Source organism: Brachycentrus maculatus, unplaced genomic scaffold (genome assembly GCF_059751285.1).
Source record: "Brachycentrus maculatus isolate JH-2025_06_01 unplaced genomic scaffold, ASM5975128v1 h1tg000272l, whole genome shotgun sequence".
NCBI classification, from domain to species: domain Eukaryota; kingdom Metazoa; phylum Arthropoda; class Insecta; order Trichoptera; family Brachycentridae; genus Brachycentrus; species Brachycentrus maculatus.
In genome coordinates, this window is record NW_028281023.1 from 31,316 (window position 1) to 50,158 (window position 18,843).

Genomic DNA, 18,843 nt, shown 5'->3' on the forward strand with positions numbered 1-18,843 from the left:
AATAATTATAATATAGGAATATACGATGTACATTTTTTTAATAAATGAAATTATTTTAATTACACAATAATAGACACACACGGGTATCTCAAGAATAATTATTTCTAATCAATTCTTTAAATTGTCTATATTAAAGTCAAATTTGAATATAATAGAGGACAAATGAAAAAAAAACTAAGTAATAAAAAATATTACTATGTATTACGAAAATACAATACACAAATATTTTAAATACAAGTATTATGAACATAGTATACCACATGAAAAATTTATTGCACGTGAAAGGAAGATGATGATTGTGTAAAGTAAATTTGTCCAAATAAATACATAAAGAAATTCCTGGGAGATATTCGAAACTTTTTAAGTCGATAGATGTCTCACCGATTTTGGGGTAAGCCGTGAAAAAGAACTTCGGGGTGACAGCAATTGTAGAAACGTCAGTTTATAGTCTTTGGGCAGTAGTTAGTCTGTGGTCACCGGTCAGTGGTCTGAAAAATGTAAACAACCTGTAATAAAAGCTGTCGTTAGTAATTGTGTAGTTCGTGACTTATTTATAGCGTGATATGTGAGTCGAGTAGTAATGAAAGATAGAAATTGTAATATTAATTACTTATGTTCATTCGTTTTAATATCAAAGCTGGCTACTGGGATATAATAGTCATAGTTTTTACGAAAATTATTAATTTTCTGTTTTTATGCGTAAAATAATTTTAATATATGTCTTGCAGGCGTATTTCGGAAATTGTTTTGTTTCCGCGCTGTTGTTTAGTTTCGAATTTCCAAAATGAGAAAGTCTAAAAGAGATAGATTTGGCGATGATGGATTTGAAGCTTGGGTGAGTGGAAGGATAAACTTAATTGGAGTAGTTGCTTATAATAATTACAATTTAGTTAATAAATATATAATTTCTCATCGAAATTTTGACAGTATTTTATGAATTACTTTCTTAAACGATTTTTCTACTATTTCATTATCGAATAACCCAATACTGTAAACTATTTCTTCTAAAATATAGCATCGGATTCCTGTACACCAAATTTATATTTTGTCAAAATGTCTCACATAAACATTTCTATCCGTAATGACTGTCAATTTTGTTTATTTAGTTTTTCATAAGGATAATATGCAGTGATTCGCTGCTAAAATTTTAGCAATTGCGCACCTCGGCGGAACATTAATTATTCAAATTCGGCATAGTTTTATGTTTGATATTCGGCACAATATTCCATTAATATCGGTATATACCGAATATTAATCTACAACTACCGAAAAACATGAATCAAAGTCATAATGAACATATTTCCCGCGCGTGTCACTCACTTCCTATATTCATTATAGATAGATATATTCAAACCAAATAGTACACGAAATGGCTGCAAGTTTTTACTTTATTCATATCAAATTAAGTAATTCTTGTGATTGCATAAAAATTCATTATCAGAAGTGGGATAGTAAAACAAATGTATTTTATCAACCACCCCTCCGAACACAAATTATTTTGGCAACCTTTGCCTTTGCTAAATTTTAAACATTCATTGTTTGAATAGAGTTTAATAAACGCAACTTTTTAATCCTGCTGTTTTCATTATATTTCCCAAAATATGATATTAGTTAAACGAGTATACTGGGTATTTGAACGGAGTTATTGTTATATACTCGTTTACTACTCGTAGTGACGGCACTACTTATTATTATGTATTTACTTCTAGGGAGGATACATGAATGCAAAAATAGCCAAACTGGAAGATCAATTTTTGGATCAAGTGGAAAAAGAACAATCCAGAAAAAGTGACATATTCTCTGGAATATCTATCTTCGTAAATGGGTATACAAAACCTTCTTCAGATGAGTTGAAAATTCTAATGGCGGAACACGGAGGAATTTACCATCATTATTTTAAATCAGATAGAACAAAGTTTATCATTGCTTCTAATTTGCCAGACACCAAAGTATGTATTTAATTAATGTTTTTTACTATAACCAACTATTGGCTCCTTCCGACTCCTGACCTGATGATGTCCAAGTATTTTATACATCATGCTGTGTTTTTTTCCGTCTTCCTCTACTCCTATTTCCAACGACATTCGCCTTTTAAATTTGTTTTACTGTTCTTTCCTTACTTATTCGTTCCACGTGTCCAAACCCTCTCAACATACCATTCTTAATTTAATAAATAATGCTTATCTCAGCCTTGCATTTTCTCCATTCAAACATCTATCATACATTGTTTTGCCGCACATTTATCAGAGAGTTCGCTTTTGACTGCATAAGTCTACTTTCATCCTTCATTTGCCAACTCCATGCTTCACTTACGTCCTTTAGGGTTGGTACCAGGACTCCATTGTGTATTGCCAGTGCACCATTCACTCTGAATTAATTTAGACAATGTTACGCTCTTCCAGCATTCACTCTCCTTTCTATATCTTTATCATTCTTTCCATTCCTAGAAAACATACTTCTAAAATAGATGAAATTGTCTACCTGTTCTTTAATTTCCCTATTTACCAATATTTCACTCGCAGATCTAGATTCATCTCTTTCAAAAACCATAACTTTGGATTTGCCAATATTCATCAGCTAATCACTTTCCACCTACGCCTGCATCTGGTCTTCTCTGCTATTGGTAACAAGAACTTAATTATTAACATTTAAAAAAATGTTTTAATACCAAATAATACAGAGTTACAAACCACCCTCTGATAATAATTAAATTTAGTAGGCGAATAAAATTTACAGTTAGTCAATTCATACTGTCTTATATCATTTACTTTTTAATTACGGTAATATATTTACTTAACCAATGATTCTACTATTGACTAATTCTCTGAGTGAATATTTTTCTAGCAAGGTTTTTATTGCAACTAATAAATTTTTCCCTCAAGGGTCTCATAAGAGTAACATTGTCTAAATTATGCAAACTAGTACAACTGCGAGTATGCAACCCGGAATGTACTAGCCATTGCTGATATTTATTTTCTACCTACCAATTTCCCTCCATTTTCTTGCCCATCAGCGGTAAAATCCTTCACTAGTGTCAATTGTATTTCATCAGATGTACTGCCTTCCTATATCTCTCAATGGGGTGCAAGACATGCATTCCATTTACTGTTTTACATGTCATTTACTTCCTTCACTCATTATGCTTCTTATTCTGACACCTTATTAGAAAAAAAATACTTATACAAATTAATTAACCCCTCTTGGAATCAAATCTGAGACCCCATGCACAGTAGTCAAACCATTTAACCATGTTAACCCTTTGGGCAAATTTTATTCCTTTTAATTATTTCAAATTACTCAGGTAAAATTATAAAGAAGCCATTTTATAATATGAACTAAAAATTTTAAAAAAATACTCTAGGCAAAAAGATAATCGTGGTGGGAAGCATATATCCCACGGAACCATTTCAGACAATTAATTTTAGTCGGAACCAATATATAGAAAATACACAATTATAGTAGGTAAACATTAAATAAACAAAAAGGAGAGAATATTTAAATATTTTTTCATGAAATTTTTTTAAACATGAGTCCACGTAAAGCGGCACCTCGCACCCGCTGCAAATATGTTTGGTACATTTTTCGATTGCCTTGGTACTGCAGCACCTGCACCGTCTATAAGTGCCACCAAGTGTTGGGAGATGCTGCCCAACCCCTGCTTGGAAATATGCATTAAGTTGGTTCATCACTCGACGTACTTTCTGCAGTTTATCATAATTTGGGTCCACCTTTACTTTGTTTTTTATTGTCATTCATATGAATGGTCTCCGCTATTTTTTTTAATCACCAACAGTGATTACTTTATTTACCGCTAGTACTCCAAGAATAGGGTCAGAGCTCCAATAGTTTTTCAAATGGGGTAGCTGATGAATCCCCAAAATTATTATACATAACTCCCAAAAAGGCCCGAATTTCATCAATATTGACGTCCATCCAATTCTTTTTAACTCTTGTTTGGCATATCTGTTTGTTTTTCCACTATAATCTTAAATATATTTTCAAAGATTTCTCGAAAATATCCATTTCTTTGGGGTAACTGAAATCGATTTTAGAATTTCCAAACTATTTTCTTCCGTTGTCAGGTTTTTGAAAATCTTCATCGTTCGATGTCCATTGAACTGGTGGTGTGACAAATTCTGCTATATCCGGTGACAATATCTCAATTGAATCTTCTGATTCATTTGCATGGTTTTCCATTTGAGAAACGGGACGAATATCAGTATTGGTATTGTCCATTTCATCCAATTCTTCGCGAGCGTTTTTGTCGCATTCAGCATCCGAATATTCTTCGTCGGAAGGAAAGAATGGAAATATTCCAACATTTCTTCCATATCTTCGAGCGCATTCCATTTTTTAGTCATCTAAAAATAATAATGAAAGTAAACAGTAACATAACTTCAAAAAAAATCATAATTTAAATAAAAAAATTTGGTCACATTTAGTTTCGTGGGATATATATTTCCCATTTGATTATAACTGAACGACGTGCGTGTTTTCAGGTATATATTAATAAATATAAAAATGAATACATATCGTGATAGAAATATAATAGTTTATAGCTTAGAAAGCACTGAACGCTGAATAAAACGATTTTTTGGGAAAAAACTCCGAATTTTCAACAATCTGACACAAAAAATCTCGACTATGTCCACTGTCGAAAACTGACCGTTAGTTGTAATATATTTGATTGGAAAAGATTCCAGAATATGTCAGCAGTTGACATTAGTATAATTTATGTGAAAACACCACTTCCCAATGACTTTTTTGTGCCATTTCCTTATCTGGGAATACATCTTCCCACCACCCATGAAAGGGTTAAGATACTTTTTGTTTTCATTTCAGATAAAAAATCTACCGACAACTAAAATCGTCAAGGCAGAATGGATATCTGAAAGTGTTAAAGCTGGATCTCTACTAGATTATAATGATTTTCTTTTATATACAAATCATTCTAAAACCCAACCTCGACTAAAATTCCAATGTATCGAAAGTTCTGTTAAACCAGTTTCTACTAACTTGGAAATTATTGAACACGGGAATGACTCGACAGTAAATATAACTGACATAAAGAGTAATAATAAGAATACAAAAAGTTTGAGTTATAAAAATTATGAATTTACTCCACCTAAAAACAGTAAGTGAAATTTTAATTTCATTCAACGCTCACAGCAAAGAGAACTTAGCCTCGGACAAAGGACCTCTCTTGGACATGACCAAAGCGCGACAACGGAACGAAGCTCTAAAGCATATCAGGCAAGAGTCTTCGAGATAGAATAAGAAATGCCAGGATCAGGGAAATATGCGAGATCGAAGGTGTCATTAGGTGGGGAAGGCAACGAAGGAGACAATGGTATGCGCATGTGAGGAGAATGGAACCATCCAGACTCCCCCACATCGCACTGCACCGCCAACCCCATGGCAGACGACTCCCGGGCAGACCACCAAAGAGATGGGATATATATATAAATATATAAATGTGCCCCGCAAACGCGATTCTGAAAAACTGAACTTATTTATATGTGACCCGCTTCCTACGTGCAATTAAGAAAAAACGTTTTTATACGTGTTCCGACAACAATGTGTTAATATTGTTTTAACCATAATTTTTTATTAGAGATATTTATATATAAGTGTACATAACACTAAATACTTTTATTTTTCATGCTTTAATCATAGTGTATCAAAACCAAATCCCGAATCAATAAATAATATAGCATGACTTTGTAGGGTGACTTTAAACCTTTCAAATTTAAAAATTTAAACTTTGTGCAATTCAAGCGTGTTAGTTTTATAAATTTAGACTAAAAAAGCTAGAGAGCCATACTAAGGAATAAAGTTATATAAGTAAATGTGTTGAAAAAGTACATGTATTGCAGGTAGTGGTTTAAAAAAGTATATTACGAGTATTGTGGTGATGAATCATTTGAAAATTCACCCCATTCAAAAGGACATTATGAATAATGCTCGAGCCTTTGTTTGTGTTTTAATTTTTTTTAATGATTATAAAATTTTTCAGAATCAGATCCTATGAATTTGGATAAAAAATCTAATGATATATCATCAGGTATAGTTACTTTATCATCAGATAGAAGTTGTTCAACTCGTACAGCTGTTGATCCTAAATTTTTGTCAGAGTTCTATAGCAATTCTCGTTTGCATCACATTTCACAACTAGGGGCTGGCTTTAAACAATATGTCAATGAATTGAGGGATGCTAGTGACTTCAATTTTCCGGCAAGAAATTTTTTGAAATCTGCTTCAAACTATAATGTAAGATTACAAATCTTTTAGTCTGTGTTGTCTAGCCGACACGTCATGATGAGCTTTAAAAGTATGGATTTATTTTTATTTCAGGAAAACTTTTCGGTATATTTAAATAAAGGAAAGATTGTTATGCATATTGACATGGATTGTTTTTTTGTGTCTGTTGGTCTTCGAAAATATCCTCACTTACGTGGAAAACCTGTTGCTGTAACACACGCCAAGAGTGTAGGAGCCAAACAACAGAAGAGAGAAGGTGTCGATAGACAAGCAGAATTCAATTTATACAAAGCCAAGAAGTTGGTGGGTAAATATTAGATTTTTTCTAAATTAAATGAACCGTATGTATTACTATTTACTCATTTCATTGTACCTTCCATCCTAAATTGTTACACTTTATAGAATAATATAAAGAAAAATATGGGCGATGACTATATTGAGGACTTGGAAAAAGAATTCACAACTCGTATTGATGGACTTACAAATGAAGATGAGAAATATGGTTCGATGAGTGAAATAGCATCATGTTCGTATGAAGCGAGAGCGCTCGGTGTTCACAACGGAATGTTCATGGGACCTGCTATGAGATTGTGTCCTGATTTGCAAACAATTCCGTATGATTTTGAGGCATACCAAGATGTCGCCTATATTCTTTACAATACTGTTGCTCAGTATGTACATATTCCATTTTTTCACAAAGATCGTGTTATAAATTGGTACAGATCATTTCAACCCGCATTATTTCTATGTTTTTTTTTAAAGATATACTTTAGACATAGAAGCAGTGTCATGTGATGAAATGTACGTCGATTGTACAGATTTGTTAAATGATGTTAATCTTCAGCCAATCCAGTTTGCCAAAATTATCCGCAGTGAAATCAGCAAGAAAACTGGGTGTCCTTGTTCAACTGGATTTGGGAGCAATCGATTGCAGGTAATTATGGCTTTTTCATTTTGCGATTATCTGTATTATGATCCAAAAAGTATATGTAATAACTTATCTACAGTTAGAACATTCCTCCCGAAGTAGTAATAATAATAATAAATAGACTGAAAAGACTATAAACTAAAAATATTTTTTATTTGTGTACAAAGTTGTTGAATCATTCACTGATTCTGTAATTTTTAACAAAATTACTGCTTAGCAAACTTAATTAGGAATTATTTGATTGTATTTTATTTTTAAAAAGTTTAAAAAAAATCTACTTAAACTATCTACTTTCTTAAATTTTGCAATGTAATTTTTTAGGCTCGTCTCGCTACTAAAAAAGCAAAACCGGATGGCCAATTTCACTTGAATGAAGAAGACGTACAATCTTATTTTGACAGTGTTTCTCTCGGGGACTTACTAGGTTTTACATCTTTTCATCGAAACTGGAAATTCAGTATTAAAACGTGAATTTTTTACTAATTCATTTTGGTTTCAGGAGTTGGACGTCAAATGGAATATAAGTTGACTTCTCTCGGTTATACAAACTGTGCATCCTTACGATCGACCAGTCTTTCCGTACTTCAAAAACATTTTGGAAATAAAACTGGGCAACTTCTGTATAATTATTGCCGTGGCCAAGATGACAAGCCTCTTAATTTTTCTAAAGTATATTTTTATAGTTATTTATATAGCGCGACAAAATTATTTTAATTTATTCTATTTAAAACATAAATTAATTGTTTACATCACATAAATTAAAATTCTATACAAGGTGTGTTAAAAAAGTAATGGGAATTTCAAAATTTCGCTGGTTGGGAGAGTTTGCCACTAAGGTTAGAAATGTTTTAATGATTTTGGTGGCTTTTGTTTTTTTTTTAAATGTATTAAAGAATTTGTTTAAAATTTTGAGTAAAAAAATAAAAATAATTGTAACAAAGTGTGTGGAATGTTAACAAAGGTTAAGGTAAATCTGCTACGAGTAAAGCGTTTCCAAGATGGCCATGAAGGCGTTGAAGATGACGAACCGAGCGCCCTTGAGGTAGTATTTTACAAAAAATGGCGCTATATAAATTATCCAAATTTATTATTATAACCAATGAAAACATGGAAAAAGTAAAAGAAATGGTTATGAACGATCGCCGAATCATAATCAGAGAAGTTGCTGATGATGTTGACATATTGATTGGCTCACGCCATGAGATTTTTTTAAATGTTTTAGGCAGGGTTTTTTTTCCATGTAAACACGGTGGAACAGCGTTCCGGTACCTATTTTCACAGATATTTTTATTATTTTCTTTCAAAATCAAATGGACAAACCAATTCTTGTACTTATTACAATTAAAAAATATTATAAAATTATAAAAAATATAAATTACAAAACATCGTAATATCATTTGAATATATTTTTTTAGTAAAAAGCTTGACATAAAGTGAATTCCGGGACCTTTTTTGTTTGAAAAAAGCCCTAATTTTAGGTATAAAAGGCGTGGCAGTAAAATTTGTTCCAAAATTGTTAAATTTGGAACCTGCTCACCTTATTGCTTGTTAGTGATTTTTTGGCCAAAAACAAGACTGTAATGATGCCCCAGCCTCCATATTCGCCAGACATGGCTCCGTCTGACTTTTTTCTATTTTCAAAAATAAAGAGAACCTTAAAGGGCCATCGTTTTACAGCATAGAAGATATTAAAAGCGCATCGCCGAATGAACTAAAGGGTATCCCAAAGATGAAGTTTGAGAAGTGTTTCGAGGATGGGAAAAAACGCTGGCACAAGTGCATAATATCTAATGGGGATTACTTTGAAGGCGATAACATTAATGTAGATGAATAAATAAATATATGTTTTTTAAATTAAAATTCCTTATTCTTTTTTAACACACCTACATGTTTGAAATCGTAATACTTAAGTAGTGTTCTGTTCTGAGGAAGTGATTATAAGGTAATCAATTATTGATGTTTTTTTTATTATTTTAGTTGAGAAAATCTGTATCAGCTGGTGTCAATTATGGAATAAGGTTTGAAAATTTTGGACAGTGTGAAAGTTTTCTAAAACAACTCTCCCGAGAAGTGTGTTCAAGAATGTCTCGGAATAAAGTTATTGGTAAAACTTTGACTTTTAAACTTATGGTGCGGGCAGCCGATGCACCAGTGGAGACGGCCAAATTTATGGGACATGGATTTTGTGATAACATAACCAAAACTACAAATTTCCCGCTAGCAACAGATGATTTGGATGTTATCACCGAAGAAGTCATAAACATATGTAAAAAACTGAATGTCCAACCGGAGGATATGAGAGGAATTGGCATACAAATTTCAAAATTGGAGAGAAAAAACAAACATGAACACAAAAAAGGGGGAATCGTGAATTTTCTATGTCCAAAAAAAAAGTTGCCAGAATCAACTGATCCGAGTTTAAAAAAAAATAAACTAGCCAACCGAGAAATTTTAACAGTGAATGATTCTAAAAAAAATTATATTCATGATTCGAAGTGTGAAAATACTCCATACGCAAGCTCCTTACATGTTGAAGAACTTCCTAAATCAAATAATACTATAAAAGATTTAAACGTAAATAAGTCGGTGCCAGAAAAAAAAACTAAATCACTTGGTTTAACTGGTAGAAGACGTGGTAGACCTCCCAAAAATGCATCACTAAATATTAGCACTCATGTCAAAGAGAAAAACAAAACAATCAATTCATTTCTCACTTCTAATAGTAATTTTATGACCACAACATTACAAATGAAAAAGTATAACGTAAGAAATGAACAGTTATTTAAAATATTTATTTTTTATGTGTGAATCCGCAAAGGTGGTGTGTGGTACAGAGGTACAAGGAAGAAAAAAAGGCGATTCGTGGTGGGATGATGATGTCAAAGAGTTAGTGAAAGAGAAGAAGAATGCGTGGTTAAAGTGTTGGGCAGTGAAGAATAAAAACTCCGCTACGTACAAGGAATGTAAAATAAAAGTTAAGGAAGGGGTGAGTGAACGAAAACGTATTTTGAGAAAGGAAGGAGTAAAAATGACAAAAAAAATCCAAGAAAATATAAAAAAATTCTGGAAAGAAGTAAAAAACTACCAAAGTCAAAGCATGAATGGATGTATGAAATTAATTGCAGCAAAAGACGGAAAAATGGTGACGAATGAAAAAGATTTAAAAGAGAGATGGAAAGAATATTTCAGGGAGGTGTATGAAACGCGTACGGTTAATAACGTAAGTGACATAAGTATTTTTATAAGTATAATTTCCTCAAATATGTGAGTGATGTTTCAAGAGAGATAAGTATGGAAGAAATTAAGAATGCCACTTACAAGTCCTTGAAAAATGGAAAGGCTCTAAGATTCGACGATTATGCAGCAGAAAACATCAAGAATGTTGGCGAAATAGTTCTCGCATGGTTGCATAGGCTCTTTAACCGTTCTCTTGAGGAGAGTTATACTCCCGTGGATTGGAGAAGGGCAGTTATAATGTCTCTCTACAGAGGGAAGTGTTCTGCGGTGGAATGTGGGAACTATAAAGCAATCAGTCTATTTTGGGTGCTGTTGGTAAGATGTATGGTCGAATCCTTATTGAAAGAGTGAGAACCATAACAAAGGACAAAGTGTGGGATGTCCAGAGTGGATTTATGAATGGGAGAGGATGTACGAATCAAATTTTTTCCTTGCGCAACATTATGGAAAAGTTTTTGGGCAAAAACCAAAAGCTTTTTTGTGCTTTTGTGGATTTGCAGAAAGCGTATGACCGGGTGGATAGAACAAACCTATGGAAGGTGTTATCTGAGTATGGGGTAAGCAGTAAACTTATCCAAGGCATTGCATCCTTGTACGAGGATAGCACTGCATGCATTAGGGTAAGTGGTTCTTTTTCATCCTGGTTTACCATCTCTAAAGGTGTTAAACAGGGATGTGTAATGTCACCTTGGCTGTTTAACCTATACATGGATAATTGCATGAAAGAACTGAAAGATTTAAATGTTGGAGCTAGAATGAATCATTTGACTGTCTGTTGCCTTTTGTATGCTGACAATGCTGTTCTTCTTACCGATAGCAGAGAAGACCTGCAAACGTTGGTGACAAAAGGGTATAATGTGTGCAAGGAAAGTGATTTATTGATGAATGTTAGCAAATCCAAAATTATGGTTTTTGAAAGAGATGAATGTAGGTCTGAGTGTAAAATATTGGTAAATGGAGAGATTTTGGAACAGGTAAATGATTTCGTATATTTGGGTAGTATGTTTTCTAGGGATGGAAAGATTGATAAAGTCATAGAAAGGAGAGTGAATGCTGGGAACAAAGTGAATGGTGCACTGAAATCAGTTATAGCAAATGAAAACCTATCAGCGAAAGCTAAACTGGCTGTACACAACGGAGTCCTGGTTCCGACCCTAATGTATGGAAGTGAAACATGGAGTTGGCAAAAGAAGGATAAAAGTAGACTGAATGCAGTCGAAATGCGATCTCTCAGAAGAATGTGCGACAAAATGATGTATGATAGATGTTCAAATAGTGAAATAAGGCTGAGACAAGCATTATCGATAAAATTAAGAAAGGCGTGTTGAGATGGTTTGTACATGTAGAACGAATGAGCGAGGAAAGAACGGTAAAACAAATTTATGAGGCGAATGTAATTGGAAAAAGGAGCAGAGAAAAACTTGGTACGATCAGGTATGCCAAATACTTGAAAACGGTCAGGTTAGGATTCGAAACAATCGGCGGGTGCGTATGAGGAGACGCATGAACATGGAAGAGGCGACGAATGTTTGCAAGACAGAGTGGTGTGGCCTTCTATTCTCTTTTTTATTTATTTTTTCTTTCTTTCAGTTTGAAGAACTAGATCAAGATTGTTTGAACGCATTGCCTGAGGATTTGAAATATGAAATTCTAGCAAATTGTAAAATGAGAGAATCAGAGAGTAAAAATAATCTTGCAGAGGGATCCAGATCTGTGCAATCAGGACATAATAATGTTAGTGTTTTTTATCTAAGTATAAACTTAGTTTATTTTTATTTTTTAAGCCTCCACTCGTTTGCGAGTGATTTTGAATACAAATTCAGAGTTGACATTGTTCTCGCAAATTATTTCTAGATTGATCCGGATTACTTAGCTGCTTTACCTGAAGAAATAAGAAAAGAGATTGAAACGAACATCACTCACTTTACTAAACCGTTTCTTGAAAATAAATTGAATGTAAAAAATTATGAGTTTGAATGTTCCTCGTTAAAATTAGATGAAATAAAAACTGCAAAAGATGCCGGTAATAATAATGCAGAAGTTGAGCAAAATTCCCATCCAGACATTCAAAGTATGCATTGGAAGGATGCCCGTGAAATGTTAAGGAATTGGTTCAAATCTACAATAATGCCACTGCAGTGCGATGCAGATGTAATCGCCATGTATGTCAATAATTTGGTAATGAAGAAAAAAATCCAAGATGTTGACTGTCTGCTGAAGTTCTGTTACAGGTAATACTTTGTTTAATAAAGGTTGTTTTTGTTTAGACGTAAACAAATTCAAATTTCCCGCAATAAATTGATGGTGGCACCCGCAATGTGGCATGTTGCGCCATATGTTGAAACCACATCAATGCCATTCAACTGAGGTACGAAAAATTCAGTAATCATGGTTCTGTAGCACTCTCCATTGACCGTAAAATTCTGGCTGACATCGTCTTAAAAAAAATATGGGCCAATGATTCCACCTGCCCATAAAGCACACCAAACAATGACTTTTAATGGATGTAAGGGCGACTTGACAAAGGTTTCTGGGTTTTCTCCACTCCAAATTTGGCATTTGACATTTAACCAAAAATGTACCTCATCTGTGAACAAAATTTTGCATTGAAAAAGAGAATCAAGCTGAATATTGTTTTCAGTCCATTCACCAAACCTACGATGCGTATAATGGTCATTTAGTGTATTCATGGTGAAATGGCAAAACATACTGATTATAAATCAACTGTCAAATTGACAGTCTGTAGAAACAATGTTGCCAGTTTAAAAACTAAAACTCTAAAAAACACCCAATGTAATTGAAAAGATTTTGAGTTTTATCAATTTTCATTTTAATTAGAGATGGCAATAATACATGACAGAATTTCACACATTTGCAAAAACAATGATTTTGTTACTAAATTCGATACATTAAAAATATTATACCTACTGTTTTTCTAAATAAATGTCCGACACTCTAATAGAGTTCATAAAATTGTATACAGACTGCATCACATAAAGTATGTTATCTGGAATGGTCTCATAACACAATATTTCGCAATTGAAACAAAATTCTTACAATTCAGCCATTGCACACATGTCATATTTTTCTGTCAAAGTTTCATCAAAATTCGTACAATCACAGTTCCTATTTTTTTTTTTGAGTCCGTGATGTTCTTTTTAAATGCAGATAAAAATACAATGTTGACACTGAGTATGATGAAAACATTTTATACACTTCAACATTTTCCGGGGCATATTAATTATTCACGAATAATTTCCGCCTTTTCATGAATTGATACTTTTTATTATTAGTTGACATGTTAATAATTTATGAGTTTATTTTTAATTGACCTGCTCTAGAATTGATCTGATATTCCCCACCTCGTAATGTTTATTATGCATTGTCCATAGTACGCATTGAACATACAAAATATGAAAACTATCGTAGAAATCCCCGAAACAAGCATCACATTCATAAACTAAAAAAGTTGTTTATTGTAATAAAGTACTGATCCGCCGTCGCTGGTTGATGCCTTGTGACTTAACAAAGCTCGGATGTTTCACATGCAATTTCAACCATATGCGTGGATACTTTTTTGTCGGCAAAAACACCAATAAGGTACTTAATATCTTAACTATTATCATAAACGTAATCTAATCCGGCGGCATCCGTCTAGTTAACTGCCCGGTCGGATTTTATTGCTTAGGGTCGAAAATGGTGTTTTTTAAAATATCGACAAATTAACAGTTTTAACACTTTGCACTCCTGTTGGATTTACTTACGACCAGTAGTCTACTCTGGGGTTGAAAAAAGTAAACATAATTTCCTTAAAAGATAAAAAAAAATATTATTTCACTCATTCTTTTGAGACAACCTATTTCTAGTGTGGGGTAACCATTGTAACGCGATAACATATTAGAACGACGTTATTCGAAGAAAGTCACTAAACACAATTATTTAAAATCAATATAATTACTAAACCATTTAAATATGACGAGGAATATATTTTTTCAAAATTTAAAGGTACTTATTTTGTAAAAGAAGGGTATTTTTTGTTAGAAACATTCGAAATATATTTGCAACGATGTTTTTGTGACCACTCTATTGCGAGTCCGGCCGTTTGGGTCCGAGGTTGTAAATCAATTGTTTATTAGCTCTTTGTATTCCGGGAATATCTATCCTCCAAACAACTCATTGGCTCTAGTTTTGGGTTATTACATGTTACTTACTTGAATATGGCACCGAAAACAACAGATGGGTCGTATCAATAGGCGGAGCAGGCATGTGAAAGAATCTTTCCAGGTACACGGTGTTTTTGAAAAGACAAGTATAAACACTTTTTAGCAAATTAAAAAAAATATTTTTATAACTTTTATTAATATAACTTAACACTATAAATGTATATAACTTAACACTTTACTTAATTTAATCACTTGTAAAATTTTAAGGTATGATATTTTTCAAAACACTCTCCAACGCACATAGCAGGTTTGCTCTCACAAGTTTTACAAAAGTATATGGTCCTTTTTCGTTGTTTTTTATCCGAACACACTATACACTCACGACATTTTTTTTCATTTTGAGGTATTATTACGTGTAATTTTCCATCCAATCCTTGTTCTGGATCGAGACAGTGTCTGCCTTTTGTACAGTTTAATCCTCCTCTATGATTTTCGACTAATTGATTGATTAGTTTGTCAACAAATTCAAGATGTGTCATAACTTTTAAGTTTGTTTGATTTTGTTTTTCCTTATATAAAATGTATGAGTTAACAACGGAAACTTCAAGACCCCAAAAAAATAATTTTCGCCACCATTTTTAAGTTTTTCTCAAAAATGGGTAGGTGGAAATATACTGGTCTGCAGTATCCACACCTCCCATATGTTTGGTGTAATTTATAACCATAATCGGTTTTACTATCGTTTCTTCCTGGCCACCTCTCATTATTCTTCTCACTGTTTTATAATCATTTGAATAGTGATTTGTATATAATGTTACTGTTCTCTTGTCCTTCCAAGCAAGAAGCAGTTCGTTATTTTTTACACAAGTTATAGATTCACCAGACTTCAATTTTGCATTTTTTATTGGCAATGGCATATGCCTTCTAGTTGTCATTACTGTGCCTGTTAAATGTGTGTTTAATTTTATCAATTCTTCTCCTAATTGCGGGCTTGTATAAAGCCTGTCAGTAAACATATGATACCCTTCAGCTTCAGGAATGGAGATTAGCAAATTGTTGTAAAGGTGTAAAACAATTGGCGAAGTAAATGGGAGATCAGGTCTAATTAAGCTATTTGTGGTTACGGCACCATAATATGGAATAAATGAATAAATATAACCAGATCCCGAATCCGCCAAAATGTATATCGTGATTCCCCATTTATTTGGTTTGTTTGGATTATAAGTTTTAAAACAAATCCTGCCTTTAAAATTGACTACAGATTCGTCTACCACTATTTCTTTACGGGGTATCATATATTCTCTACATTTATTATCTAAATGTTGCATAAATCCATTTATTTTTTCAACTCTTTTTTCAAGTGTTTCGTTATTATCTGTTTCATTGGAATTGAGATGTAGCATCCAAAATATTTGTAAAAAACGATCTCTTTTAAAAACACTCCTGAAAAATGACGAGTAAGCGACAAAAGCAGTCGAGAAGAAATCTTGGAGATTAGGATGTGGTCTCACTCCCATATTTAATATGATCCCCAAGAAAGCTCTAAATTCTCCTTCATCCAAATCTCTCCAAGAATGCCAAAGAGAATTTTTACTTAAATTTGGGGTTTTTGAAATAATATTATTTGCATAATTATTAGTATTACTGACTATGGATTTCATTAGTTCATCAGTAAAGAACAATTTGAAATAATCTAGAGGCTCATTACAATTTGATGGAATATTAGGACCAACGCGTCTGCTACCAATGGAAAAATTATACACTTTTGGTTGAAAAATATTACTTAAAATTTCCCAGTTAGCACTGTTTGTATCACTTTCTGAAAAAACAGCTCGCCTTCTTTTACTTGGTCGCACTTGGATATCACTTCCACTATCTGAGTCGCTATCATTTAACATAGAATTATTTACAATAGAGTCAACATTATCAAATATCAAAAGGTCATCATCACAGTCACAGTCAGGTTGGAAGTCTTCAATATTTTCACAAGCATTATTCAAGGAAGATTCAATATTATTTACACTTTGATTTACAATTTCACTATGTTCGCTAATATTACTAAACACGTCGTTTTCCTTACTTTCTTCCAAACACTCTTTAAATCAATCCATGGTGATTAAAATATATTTTTAAAAAATCAATAGTTTTAGTTTTGAAAAGTTCACAGAATAATGGTAATGGACCAAATAAAACGGCACACAGAAATATACGAAGCAGCCCAAAAACGACCAAATTCTAAGAAACAATATATAAGCTAATCCTTTAATGTATTTTAAATATTGAAATATTTTAGGGAATATTTAACCTTTATGTACACCATTGTAAAATAAAAGACACAGAATGTTATCGGTAAATGGGGAAAACCAAGGTTCAAAGTTACCGCTCGGGAAAGCCACTATATTGGCTATCGGAGCTAGCAACCAAATGTTCAAAAGCCATAATATTGGCTATCGGAGTTCTATACGTTAAGAATTTTTTTGACAATATTTTTGCTTGGTATAGCCGAGAAGTAGCCCATTATAACCGTGAATAAATGTATGGAGAAAATCATAAACCAATATATCAACGAACGTTATGTCCGTGCTCGTAATAACTGAGCTCGACTGTACTTTTAAGGTGTTGTACGAGGGGGGGTCAAAAAGTTCGCGGAATGGCGGGTTTGGTGAGGGTGAGTTTACTCATCCAGGTAGGCGCTAATTGAGTGACTCATTGTTAGTATATATACCAAGTTTCAGCCTAATCGGGCCATTAGCTTTTGAGTTATCAACAAGTAAACAAGTCGATCGGGAAGAAACTAGCCACTATGGAGAAAATTGAATATCGCGCCGTCATTAAGTTTCTCACCAAACAAGGAAAGACACCTCAAACCATTTTTCAAGAGATGTTAGCTGTTAATGGGGACTCCGTTCCTGGGAAAACCATGATTTATAAATGGCACGTCCTTTTCAAACAAGGGAGGGGATCCATTGAAGACGACCCCCAACCTGGACGGCTGATTGAGGCTACCACACCAGAAATAATCGAAAAAGTTGAAAAACTTGTATTGGAAGATGCCCGGCTAAAGAAAAAACAGCTTGTAACATTAGTTGGAGTATCAGAAACAACCATTTTAAACATCCTACATCCAACACCTTGGCATGACTAAAGTCTGTGCAAGATGGGTTCCGAGAATGCTTTCTGCCCATCAAAAACGCGAGCGCGTCGAAAGTTGTTGCGAGTCTTTGGACCGCTTTGGAGAGCAAAGAGAGGAAGTTATGGCCCAAATTGTAACCGGCGATGAAACTTGGGTTCACCATTATGAACCTGAGTCAAAGCAAGAGTCGATGCAGTGGCATAAAAAAGGCACACCCCCTCCTAAGAAGTATAAGCTGTCTCAATCGGCCGGAAAGATCATGGGGACGATCTTTTGGGATACAGAAGGTATCCTTTTGATTCATTATAAGGAACGTGGTGTTTCCATAACGGGAGAATACTACGCTTCTTTACTAGATCAATTAAAAGAAGCTATTAAAGAAAAAAGGTGAGGAAAGCTTACAAAAGGCGTGCTCCTTTTGTACGACAATACACCCGTGCACACAAGCCATGTTGCAACGGCTGCCATTCACCGGTGCGGTTTTGAAAAACTGCGCCACCCACCCTACAGCCCAGACCTGGCCCCAAGCGACTATCATTTGTTTCCAAAAATGAAGAAAGAACTGCGTGGACAAAAAATTGGCGACGACGATGAAGTAAAGTCGGCAATTTTGGCCTATTTTGACGCCCAAGACAATTTTTTTTTTGACAATATTAATAAGTTATTTGACAGATATAATAAATGTGTTAGGGTTAAGGGAGAATACATTGAAAAGGAAGAATAGTTTAATGTTTCATTTCATTATCCTTCCCTCTCATTCCGCGAACTTTTTGACCTCCCCTCGTATGTATCTATTACACTAAATGCTTTTATCATTTATTTTCAGATCGGTGAATGAAAATTTATGTTGTAATTGGCATAAAGTATATTTACAAATAGAAGGTAGTGTTCAAGAAGCGATGCTATTGGTTTACAAAAAGAAATTAAAAACATCAAACATCTTCCCTTGCTGCAATTCGTAGTTTGTTATGCTAAAAAAAATACATATGAATACGAAAACAATATTTAACAATAAAAAATAATATATATTTTAATAACCTTCTATTTTATATCTTCATTCCTTCTTCAAACCCCCATCCACACCCGATGGTGCATAGGGTACTGCATAACATAAATGCAGT

At 33.5% G+C, this 18,843-nt stretch overlaps 1 protein-coding gene and 1 pseudogene across 4 annotated transcripts; both read left to right on the forward strand.

Moving 5' to 3' along the window:
• Positions 1-429: 429 nt before the first annotated feature.
• Rev1 (Rev1 DNA directed polymerase) lies at positions 430-18,759 on the forward strand. Of its 4 annotated transcripts, XM_088266622.1 has the most exons (14): positions 472-565; positions 729-835; positions 1,710-1,949; positions 4,843-5,134; positions 6,017-6,270; positions 6,355-6,564; positions 6,664-6,932; positions 7,024-7,195; positions 7,511-7,613; positions 7,689-7,858; positions 9,167-9,952; positions 12,017-12,160; positions 12,281-12,657; positions 18,549-18,759. In XM_088266622.1, the coding sequence occupies exons 2-14, from the start codon at positions 785-787 to the stop codon at positions 18,682-18,684; spliced, it is 3,204 nt and encodes a 1,067-aa protein (XP_088122748.1). In that variant the 5' UTR covers positions 472-565; positions 729-784; the 3' UTR covers positions 18,685-18,759. The 4 variants fall into 4 exon arrangements, 2 of the variants coding, with proteins under 2 accessions (XP_088122750.1, XP_088122748.1); XM_088266624.1 differs by lacking the exon at positions 729-835 and having other exon boundaries at positions 430-565; XR_015838150.1 differs by lacking the exon at positions 6,664-6,932.
• Positions 17,252-18,136, forward strand: LOC148305474 (protein GVQW3-like; annotated as a pseudogene).
• Positions 18,760-18,843: the final 84 nt, after the last annotated feature.